This window comes from Neovison vison, chromosome 1, assembly GCF_020171115.1.
Source record: "Neovison vison isolate M4711 chromosome 1, ASM_NN_V1, whole genome shotgun sequence".
NCBI classification, from domain to species: Eukaryota; Metazoa; Chordata; class Mammalia; order Carnivora; family Mustelidae; genus Neogale; species Neogale vison.
In genome coordinates this window covers 211,313,655-211,325,571 of record NC_058091.1, presented here as the reverse complement: position 1 = coordinate 211,325,571, position 11,917 = coordinate 211,313,655, and the positions used below count along the sequence as shown (strand labels likewise).

The 11,917-nt window shown below is 45.3% G+C and overlaps 1 protein-coding gene across 1 annotated transcript in view; it reads left to right on the top strand.

Annotated features, from left to right (window-relative positions):
* Positions 1-1,479: 1,479 nt before the first annotated feature.
* The window catches only part of THBS4 (thrombospondin 4), a 43,533-nt gene continuing 33,095 nt past the window's right edge, over positions 1,480-11,917 (top strand). The window contains exons 1-2 of the mRNA XM_044266317.1: positions 1,480-1,646; positions 7,223-7,426. Of these exons, the coding sequence (XP_044122252.1) occupies positions 1,559-1,646; positions 7,223-7,426 (292 nt within the window). The 5' untranslated portion in view covers positions 1,480-1,558. The remainder of the gene's footprint in view (positions 1,647-7,222; positions 7,427-11,917) is intronic.

Below are 11,917 nucleotides of genomic sequence, written 5' to 3'. Positions count from 1 at the left end.
CTCTGAAGTCCTGCTTAAAGCAGAAGGTGGGAGCCTGGAGCACCTTCTAACTCAGGCCATTGTTGAGGACACAGTTTGAAGATTTGAAGATTCTTCACTCATGTCATTAGTACACAATCACAAGGCCAGAAACACGTACACTTTGTCTCTACAGCACACTCTCATATGTAGGTAGATGGTGACCCATTCCAGAGTGACGTCAGTGTAATGGGACATTATATGAAGACAGACGTCAAATAGAAGAGCTATGTTAAGATAGCTCACAAATCCCCAGGTCACTAGTTATGACCGTACTCATAACTGGTGAGGGTTATTCTAGTAGAGTTTGAAAATAAGATGTTGAGTTAATCTTCCAGCTTGTGGCAGATCAAACTCCAATATGAAGTTCTCTGAGACATGAAGATAGCATAGAAATGCTTTGCTGGATCTTCTCCAATACTCAAGATTTTCCAACAGGGAAACTTTTTGCCATTGTTCTGAAATATTTTTTCTTCTACTTAATCCACATTATTTCTGGGAGAACTCACCTACCTCCTACTACCCAGCAAAAAGACCAATTCCTTACGTTCCTTCCCTCTCTTTCAGTATGTTCCCTACTCCGATACCTTTCAGCTGTCACATGGAATCTTTGGGGAAGACGGAACAGAAGTGGGCAGACAGAGTGGAAACTAGACTGAAAATAAATTTTCCATAAAGCACCACCGTCCTTTCTAGAACAATTCCTTGGGATGTGTTTTATTTCCTTTAAAAACTCAAAGCTTTCAAACGTTCGCTGTTCAGGTCTCAAAACTTGATGGGGGAAAAAAATACGCAACGTTTGAAGCACCCAAGAAAAGCTTGAAGAAATAAAAATCAATTGTTCCCTGGACCACTTGAGGAAGCAGGCGTTCCTGGAGAGCCTTCAGGGTTCCTTCGCAAGGGAATCTACGACGGGTGTTAAAAAGCCTCTCCAAATTCTGCTTTTAGAAAACAAAAGGAGTAGAGGAGGTGGCGGGGCTGACGGTGCCTAACGCTAGCGGGACAGGGTCACTTTGTTCCCCCTTTGGCTCCCCTCTTCCTCTCCATCTCTAGCCCGTCCTGTGCGCCTATCGCAGCCCCGGCTTCCCGCTCCTCCAAAGCGCCTCGCCGGGCAGCGGCCGCTGACTGCGCCCAGCCCCGGTTCCGCTCGGCCGGGTCGGCTTCCCCACCCGGCACCCGGGCCTTTCGCCCCGCCGCCCACGCTCCCCGCTCCGGCCGCCCCCTCTCTTCCCGGCAAACCGGCTTCCCCGCCAAGGGGGCCGCCCCGGCCTCGGCCCTCCCCCGGCCCCGGCCGGCCAGACCATAAAGAGCCGGGCGGCCGCCGCTCAGTAGAGCCGCGAGCGCACTCAGCTCCGCTCGGCGTCCGGACGCCAGCACCGCCCCCGACGGCAGCCCGGGACGCCGCGCCCCGCACACGCCTCGCGCTCCCTCCACCTGCGCCGCCCGCGGGGCCGGACGGAGAACGTACCCCGCAGGGGACAGCGAGGCACGGCTGAGTTGCCTTCGCCCGCGACCGCCCGCGGCTGCAGGAAGAGCCAACATGCTGGCCCCGCTCGCAGCCGCCTTCCTCCTGCTGCACCTGGCTCTGCCGCCGCGGCTGGGGGCCGGCGCCCAAGCCACCCCCCAGGGTAAGTGGGCTCGCGCCGGGGCGGGGGGCGACCGTCCCCGGGTCCCTCCTTCGCGTTCCGCTTGAACGGCAGGAGGAACCAACTCCGTGCGCGCTGCTCGGCCCCTGGCACCTCACTGTCCCTCTGGGGCCCGAGTCACAGCATTTTGTAACTGGACGCGGTGATTACAGTACAACATCTTCTGAGTCCATTATGCAGCGATGAGACCAATTTCCTAAACGACAGCTTAGGGGATGCGAAACTTTTCAGTCTGTGCGAAGAAGTGGGGTTCATTTCCGAGTTTACCGCCGTGCTTTAGACCTCTAACGGGTCCTGTCTGGAGTGGGGTGAAATCCAGGTTCTGTCCCCTGGGGCTCTCTCTGGCGGACCATCCCCTCGCCCTTGGCCCCCTAAATTCTCCCGCGGGAGTAATCTTCCCCCCAGAAAGTCTGAGGGTCATCCCCCAGAAGGGCACAGCGTAGTTCTGTTTGCCCCACAACTCGCTGTTTTCTGCTGTTTGTTTGGACCCCAAAGCCTCCTTGGGGAGTTGGCGTGATCTGATTCCTGAGATAAATAGAGCAGGAAGGACTGAGAAGTCGGTGTTTCTGTTATAAAGAATCGGAAAATACCCCAAAAAGACACTTGAATAATCTTCAAACCCCTTATTGAGATTGGGGTGAAGATAACTGTTGGGCAGAAGCACTTAAGCTTAAACTGATTTTTTTTTTTTTTTTGTAAAGGCCAAAAGGAAGAAATTATTTAAGTGAGAAAAGATCTTAGCACTCTAACTAGGCACTCAGTAATGACCTTCACCTGTTGATGTGTTCTCACTAATGAAATAAAGCTGGAAGAGTCACACAGGTCCAAGTAAACGTTGTTACTCCTCACAAAGCCAGAGTGAAAAATGCCTGAGGGAATTCTCAAATTCCTTTCCCTCCCATTGCAGTAGCCGCCCCCCCTTCTAAACTTTGCATTTCCCCAAATAACCTTTTGATTTTTAGACCGGGCAACCAAATAGTGGTTTCAGGGGGTAATGTTCTGCGTTTAGTTGGCCTTGAACTATTTGAAATGCTGTAATTTATCATCACTGTGACCGCTCTTCTAGGAAGGTGAACAATGATTCCGCAGTTGTATACACTGTGAAATGATCACCACCATAAATCAAGTTAACATCTGTCACCATACAGGATTACAAAAAATCATTTTCTTGCAATGAGAACTTTTGAGGTCTTCTCTCTCAGCAACTTCCAAATAGACAATATCATATTATTGATTATAGTTATCATGCTGCACTTTAAATCCTTGTGAGTTATTTATTGTATAACTGCAGTTTTGTTCCTTTTGACACCTTTCACCCATTTTCCCCATCCCAATCTGTTCTCTTTCTATGAGCTTGGGTTGTTGTTGTTGAAGATTCCACTTCTAAAGTAAAGTATTTGTGTTTGTGTGTCTCGCTTATTTCACTTAGCATAATGCCCTCAGGATCCATCCATGTTGTCACAAATGGTGAGATTTCATTCCTTTTTATGGCTAAATGATATTTCATTATATTCATATACCACATCTTCTTTATTCGTTCATTGTTAATGGGCACTTGGGTTGTTTCCATCTCTTGGCGGTTGTAAATAATGCTGCAGTGAACATGAACCTGCGTATATCTTTTTGAATTAGTGTTTTTGGGGTTTGGGTTTCATTTTGGGTTTTTTTTTTTTTTTAAATAAATACACATCAGTGGAATTGCTGGATTGTATGTAGTTCTATTTTTAGTTTTTTGAGTATCCTCCATAATGTTTTCCATAGTGGCTGCACCAATTTACATTCCCACCAACAGTGCACAAGAAGTCCCTTTGTTCCACATTCTCATCCACATTTGTTATTTCTCTTTGATAATAGCCTTTCTAACAGGTGTGTGGTGATTACTCATTGTGGTTTTAATTTGCATTTCCATGATAATTACTGATGTCGAACACATTCTCTTGTGCCTGTTGGCCACCTGTAGGTCTTCTTTGGAGAAATGTCTGTTCAGGTCTTCTGCCCACTTGAAAATCAGATTGTTTGGTTTTTTTACTATTGAATTGTATCATTTCTTTATATATTTTGGATATTAGTCACGTATCGCATAGGATTTGTAAGTATTTTCTCTCATTTGTATGTTATCTTTTCATTTTGTCCCAGGTTTCTTCTGCTGTGTGAAGCTCTTTTGATGCAGTCCCACTTAGTTATTGTTGCTTTTGTTGCCTTTGCTTTTTGATGTTAGAAAGGAAGCTTTTTAACGCAATTCAGAAGTTTTCTGGTTGAAGACATTATCTGGCAGTTTTGAATTTATGGCTATAATATTTTGTGTTATATGAATTCTTGACGTTTGAAGACACAACTTCATGGCGTGCTATCATAGGGATTTTGCTGCTGCTTAAAGATGCCTATTTAATGGGACTTGTAATCAGGCTATACTACCTAAATTACCCAGTTAATTTAGTTGCTGGAGATTATCAGATTAAGTCAAGTTTCTGATACATTCTTTTATTGAGTTAATTAGTCTTATAATCATCAGCTCAAGTGAATAATTTGTTTATATCCTTTCTCCTCTGAGCTGCCTTGCTCGTCTTATTAGTATGTATTCAATTTTCATACCGCGGTGGCTGGGCTGATTGGTAGTAGTAATTTCACCTCTAACACTAGAAGGTTGCTTAGATCCCAGCACTATTACTAAAATGTAATAACATTAATAGGAAATTGTTGTGTCTCATTTCCTTTTCAAAACACTTTCCAAACTCGTTACTGACTAATCCCAACTCTGCCCCTAGAGAGAGCAGCCAATGGAGTAGATGAACCTTGCAGATCGAAATAGAGTAAATTTAGCTTGAGCTAAATTATGAACATAATCATAGATCAAGAATCAGGGATAGGAAGAGTTTAGTTTTGAATGCAATTCACATGCCTTAAACTCACATCTGCAGATTCCTTGTCCTGAATGGAACTTCTAGACATACTGTCTCTTTGTTCTCACTGCCCTGGTGGAAAAGTAAAGCTTCCAGTTCTTTGGAAATTAAAAAATTTTGTTTCCCGGGGCTCCTGGGTGGTTCAGTGGGTTAAAGCCTCTGCCTTCGGCTCGGGTCTAGTCTCAGGGTCCTGGGATCGAGCCCCGCGTCGGGCTCTCTGCTCGGCGGGGAGCCTGCTTCCTCCTCTCTCTCTCTCTGCCTGCCTCTCTGACTACTTCTCATCTGTCAAATAAATAAATAAAAATCTTTAAAAAAAAATTCTGTTTCCCTTTTAGAGTACAGTAGGCAGCAGTATTCAAGTTTTGGGAGAATGTGGAGTACTGGAAGGAACATAATAGATTTTTTGCTTTCCAATACTTCTAGGATCAAATTCATTATTTTCTAAGACCCTAAGGACACAGAAAAGAAACAATACAGATATAGTATAAAGACGGATTGTCTTTTAAAGAGTAAACATTCTTGAGTAGCTAGGTTTTTGCCTGTTTGTTTTGTAACTTTTATTTTTTTCCTACTGCAAACCCAACACCTGTTCATTGTAAAAATAAAAATAAAAAATTGAGTAAGCCAAAGTAAAGTAAATAAATGTATACCTATACAATCCAAAGAAAGCTACTATTCACGTTAGCATTCTGTTGTTCTGTCTTTGAAATCTTTTTATTTGCGGGGGTGCCTGAGTAGTTCAGTTGACTAAGTGTTTGCTTTGGGCTCGGGTCATGGTCTCATGTCCCTGGGATTGAGCCCCACATGGGGCTCCTTGCTCACTGGGGAGTCTGTTTCTCCCTCTGCCTGCTGTTTCCCCAGCAGGGAGGAAAGGTCTGTGAGGTCTCTCTGATAGATAGATAATAAAATCTTTAAAAATTATTAGACAGTTTTGTTAGACAGTTGTATGGGTATTTACCCCCCAAATACAGATGTAATGAAGAAAAGGGCCATATGTACCCCAATCTTCACAGCTGCAATGACCACAATCACCAAACTGTGGAAGGAGCCAAAATGCCCTTCAACAGACGAATGGATAAAGAAGATGTGGTCCATGTATACAATGGAGTATTATGCCTCCATCAGAAAGGATGAATACCCAACTTTTGTATCAACATGGATGGGACTGGAGGAGATTATGCTGAGTGAAATAAATCAAGCAGAGAGAGTCAGTTATCATATGGTTTCACTTACTTTTGGAACATAAGGAATAACACGGAGGACATTAGGAGGAGGATAGGAAAAGTGAATTGGGGGAAATTGGAGGGGGAGACGAAGCATGAGAGACTGTGAACTCTGAGAAACAAACTGGGGTTTTGGCGGGGGGGATGTGCAAGCCTGGTGGTAGGTACTAAGGAGGGCATGTTTTGCATGGAGCACTGGGTGTGGTGCATAAAAAATGAATCTTGGAACATAAAATAAAAATTATTAGACAGTGTTAGAGGCTAAAGTTCCTGCAGGTTTGGAATTGTTCAAATAATATTTGTATAAACCAACAAATGCTAAGTAACTTCTAGTATTGCCCATTTGGACTTTGCCTTTAAAATAACTCTGGGGGCACCTGGGTGGCTCAGTGGGTTGGGCCTCTGCCTTCAGCTTGGGTCATAGTCTCAGGGTCCTGGGATTGAGCCCCGCATCCGGCTCTCTGCTCAGCAGGGAGCCTGCTTTCTCCCTGCCTCTCTGCCTTCTTGTGATCTCTGTCAAATAAATAAATGAAATCTTAAAAAATAAAATAACTCCGGATGTATACTCTTAGAATTTGCATAAATACGGCAAAGCTTGAAAGTACTGCTGTCTTAAAAGCAATTTATATAAACACAAGTTCGGATTCTAGTTTTTGTAGACCACCTCTATCAGACAGGTTACAGTTAAGAAAGAGAAACCCCATTGTTTTGTTTTTATGTCAGGATTTTTTTTTTTTTTTTTTTAAAGTAAGCCCTATGCCCAGCGTGCTCGAACTCACAATGCCAAGATCAGGAGTTGCGTACTTCACTGACTGAAGTGAAGGGCCAGCGAGGTGCCCCTGCATCAGGAATTTTAACAGGGAAATAAGAGAGAACTGTAAATGCATAAAGGGAATCACTTGGGTCTAACAGAGGCAGCAAGTCATTTTGTGGACAGACTGTGTCCTACCACAGCCATGCTTTCTTCTGCATTCTCTGTATTATTTATCACTGCCCAGGAAAGTACAGTTGTCTCTGGTACACCAGGTACATGAGGGACCCTAAGGCAGACCTCCACTGCTTGGGGACATAAGAGAAACTGTGATTTGTGTGTTCTCACCTGTCCCCTTTGTTCTCTAAGCCAGTAGTAAGCTTTTCCTAGTGGGTATTTTCAGAGCCACTTCTTCAGCCAGATGCAATTTAGAGTTTGCAAATTTAGTCTTCTCCTGGTCTCCTAGTCATGACCTAGTGAGGAGAATTGTGTTGTACTTTTTCTGGTTTACATGTCCAATCACTATAAGAGTGATAAGGAAGAATGGGTGATGTGAGCCCTGTGAAAAAATAACCGTGTTCGTTGACATTACTTAGATCTTGCTGTCAAACCGTGCCCCCTCAAAAAAGCAGATTTGTCTGAAACTTCTTTCACTGATGATCCCCTTCTCCCTGTTCTCCCCAGTCTTTGACCTTCTCCCATCCTCCAGCCAGAGGCTGAACCCAGGTGTTCTGCAGCCAGTCCTGACAGACCCCACCCTGAATGAGGTCTACGTGATCGCCACCTTCAAGCTGCACACGAAAAGTTCAGCCACCATCTTTGGCCTTTACTCTTCAACGGACAACAGCAAATACTTGGAATTCACTGTGATGGGACGCTTGAACAAAGGTAAGCACGTTGGCAGAGATCATTTTCTTAAGAGTCATCTTTTCCCATTCCAGCATTTGGGGTCGACTTGCCTTAAGATGCTTCCCTTTTATAATTTTATTTTCATCCGTCACTCATTTCAGTTTTCAGTACCCAGTTCTTCTTATTGTACATTGACCTGTTTGGGGAGGGCAAGTTGATATATGGCACAAGAATGAAGAATTGATTAGGGCCAATATGCCTGACCACCTGTTATTCGGGATCCAGATTAGAAAGGAACAGGACCCACGACCTTTAGGCCACTGTCTTAGTTTGGGATGTTAGAGTAAATATTATAGACTGGGTGGCTGAGACAGCAGACATTGATTTCTCACAGTTGGAGTCCGAGAAGTCCCAGATCAAGGTGCTGGCAGATTTTGTTTCTGGAGCAAGCCTGGGTGCTGTCACCTTCCTCCTCTGTCCTCACAGGGCCTTTCCTATCTGAGCAAGCAAGTGGAGAGAGAGAGCTTCCTTTCCTTATAAGGCTACAAATGCCATCCTGAGGGTCCCACCCTCGTGACCTAATTTAAACCTAATAACTTCCCAAAGACCCACTTCCTAATACCACCACATGGAAGGTTGGGGCTTCAACACATAAATTGGGAGGGAGGGACGGACACAAACCTGCAGCCTAGAGCAGCCTCCCACCCCAATCGTTCTGTTCCCTTGGGAACATGTGGCTTAGCAGACCTCGCTCCCAGCTCTGCAAGCACTCTCCTGGACATGATAGGGAAAATACACCTGTCAGTGGCACTGAATGAACAGCTCTCCTTTCTACCTGTCTGACACCTGTTTGGTTGCTTGCTGTCAGATGTTCCACTATCAGCATAAGTTACTATGAATACTAAGAAGTGACTCGCAGAGAGAAAGGTCACTATTTTTTCATCTTTCCCCTCCACCCGTGCCCTGAGGACACCACCTGTTCCTGCTTATTGAGGAATGTGACAGATACGTGTTCCTGCTGCTGCGTGCTTTTAATAAAAGAAAGGAAGGAGGACCGGTGCTTCTGGAGAGATTTCATGTTTATTTCAGCTTGCTTCGCTTGCGCTGCGTCAGACTATCAGATTCCAATTGTGATTGAACTCTCACATTTTCAGGTGTTAGGAGCTGGAAGAAATTCCTCATTCTTAGCTTTCGTGAGACTCCAGAGTTGACAGCAAGAAGGAATGGGATTTTAACCCCTTGGTGTGTCAATCCAACATCCCCCTTCCTTCTCCCCCTCCCCAACTCCGGCTCCAGCTCCATCTGTACCTCAGGCTCCTTCAGGGGCTGTGGTGAGGTCTCCAGTAGTGAAGGGAGTCTGGGAACATGGCTCAGGGATGGTCTAAGCACTCCTGTGCCCTTTGCCCCATCCGTAGCCCCAATGGAAGGTGACTTCACTTCTCTCTCTGCCTTGACTCAGCCCCATTTGCCTCTCATCCCTGAAAGAACTGCTCATGTGCCACTAACAGGCTATTCTGTTTGTGGTCTATAAAAACCACCCTTCTTTATCCAAGGGTCAGTAGCTTCTCATAGAACTGTATTTTAGATGCATTGGAAGATTTTCGTTTAGCTCACCCAGCTTAGTGGCCAAAGGGCCCTCTGTAGAGTGAAAAGCCCAGCATCTCGCTGTTCACCCTCAGTGAATCACCCTCTCGGTTTCGAAATGGGCCGGTATGTGTGAGCCTATTGTGGAAGAATCTGTTGTCCGGAAAAGCAAGGCAGGAACTTCCCGGAACTGACTGTTTCTGTTTGCTCTATATGCGCCGAGGTAATGCTAGATGGGAGTGGAGGGGTCAGGGTGTTGGTGTTTCCTTTGGATAACCATCAGTCATAGGATTGGCCTGTAAATACCAGCTAATCTCCATGTTGATGAACACTTCTCTACCTTCCAGCCTTGGAAAAGATAAAGAGCTTTTAGAATTCTTTTTTTTTTTTTTCTGTTTTAGTGGATTCAAATTTAATGTCGCTTATAAGTGCATATTAGCTTCTATAAGTCAAACCATAATCATAATTGAAAATTAGAACAGTTGGGTAGAAATATTTCCAGTAATAATGCAAATATTCAAGTGATCTGAATTGTGTATAAGCAATTACATACTAGATACTTATTATCATCAGTATATTCATGCTGATACTATTAATATATAAAATAAAACAATGAACAGCATTTCCTGAACACTATTTAGAAAACATACTTTTTAAAAAAGATTTTATTTATTTATTTGACACACAGACAGAGATCACAGGTGGGCAGAGAGGCAGGCAAGGAGAGGGTGAAGCAGGCTCCCTGCTGAGCAGAGAGCCCGATGCCGCCGGATCCCAGGACCCTGAGATCATGACCTGAGCTGAAGGCAGAGACTTAACCCACTAAGCCACCCAGGCACCCATAGAAAGCAAACTTTTTTAATGAGAAACAAAATCTTGGGGCACCTGGGTTGGCTCAGACAGTTAAGTATCCAACTCTTCATCTCTGCTCAGGTTTTGATCTGAAGGTTGTGAGTTCAAGCCCCTTGTTGGTCTCCGTGCTGGACAAAGACTCTTCTCCAAGTAGCCTCTTCTTAACTTCTTCGTGTACTTTGCTCTATCAGTCCTCAGGGTAATTGCTTGAGTATTCAGAACGATTCAATAGTCATCCAGCTGTGCTCAAGGGAGGAGCAAGACTTGGGTCCTCCTACCATGCTGGCGTCTTATCTCCCCTGACCCTGCAGTGTCCTCCCTTGAGAATTAATGGTGAGATGCCAGAAACACATCCAAGTGGAGATATTCATCACCTTAAACCACGATCCCAGGCAGTCAGGCCAGTGCTCTTCGAGCAGGGACCCCACAAGTCACAGATCTGGGGAGACCCCCTCCCTCCTTCCTCCTCTGCAGTGAGCCTTGCGGGAACACACTGCAGGAATCTGCTGAGTTTGGAGACTCCAAACAGGGCCGTGTGCCAGAGATAGAAATGCTCAGTCACAGGCCCAGTGAGCTCAAGAGTGCAGTGGGCCGGAGACCAGGGAGGTGGGAATGATTGCCGGCTTTTCTCTGATGTCATGCTTAGGAGCTCCTTAGGAGCTCCTACAGGACCAGAGACTCGAAGGCCACCATCTTCATTCCCATCCTCCCTTAGAATTCTTTTAATTTTTTTAAAGACTTTATTTATTTATTTGACAGAGATCACAAGCAGACAGAGAGGCAGGCAGAGAGAGAGAGAGGAGGAAGCAGGCTCCCCACTGAGCAGAGAGCCCAACGCAGGGCTCGATCCCATGACCCTGGGATCATGACCTGAGCCGAAGGCAGAGGCTTTAACCCACTAGGCACCTAGAATTCTTTTTATAAATATTTCCCAACAGAATCCAGTAGTCAAAATTCTCAGAAAACAAAGAGCAATTTATACCAGAGTTTGGAGACTTGAAGAATTTAACATAGAGAAGCTTCACTGGAGCAATAGGGAAAAATACAAAGATTTGCCAGCACTGGTGAAGCTGAAGGTTCTAGGAAGGAGAGGCAGGCTTTCTGATGTGAACAAGGAGAACTCACTGGGGCCATTAGCTCCCGGAAAGGGTGGGGCATGTGGTTGTGACTCCCCATGAAGTGTTCATCGGTGAGGGCCTGACATAACTGGAGGGGCGTGGGGGAGAATCCTCCTCCCAGAAGGTGAGCCCCAGTCATTGTCTAGGGCCCTAGATGCGTTCCTATAGTAAACCAAAGTGGATTCCATGAAGACCGTGAAGCACAGGTTTGCTGCTGAGCTCTCTGCTTCTGCTCTCACACTTCCAAGTCCTCCTTCCCGTGGCTGCCTCAATACTGTTTATAAGCATAACTTGGAACAAATTATGCCTTACGGCAGAGATGTTTAGTGACTTCCCATTCTAAACTGAATAAGGTACAGGTGTCCTTGCTGGGCAGTCATGATTTTCTGCTGCATGACCCCCAACCACTTTTCCAATGCATCCCTCCTTCCAACCCTGCATGTAGACTGCACTTGAGCCGGGTGTACTAGTTTCCATTCCCTGGGCCCACCCATGCTGTCTGTCCTTCTCCATCCATTTACCCTCCCCACTGGGGCATTTCCTGCACTGTCTTCAGTTGCCGAATCCTACAGATGCAAGACCCATCTCCTATTCCTTCTGACATCTTTTATCATAGAACTTTGTCCTGTAGAAGGTGCTAACCTTAGCTTGCCTTGTACTTGAATTACCTGTAGGTCTTCTCTCCAGTACGTTGTAAGCTCCATCAAAGCAGGTGCTGAGCCTCCCTTAGCTCATGTCTGTGTCTGTCACAGCACTTAGCACAGTGCATTGTAGATAGGAGTAGCTCATGGGCAAATTGAATAGAATAAATGGAGGTGGAGAAGAGTAGCCTTGTTTAAGAAGACATGAGACGAGGTATTGCGCAAATTCCAGAAGTGCACAATGTCTGGCACATAGTAGGTCTGGCTCGAATTCATTAAGGAATTAATGAATTTTGAAGACCATTTAGATGAGGTTATAAAGGAAATACAGTATT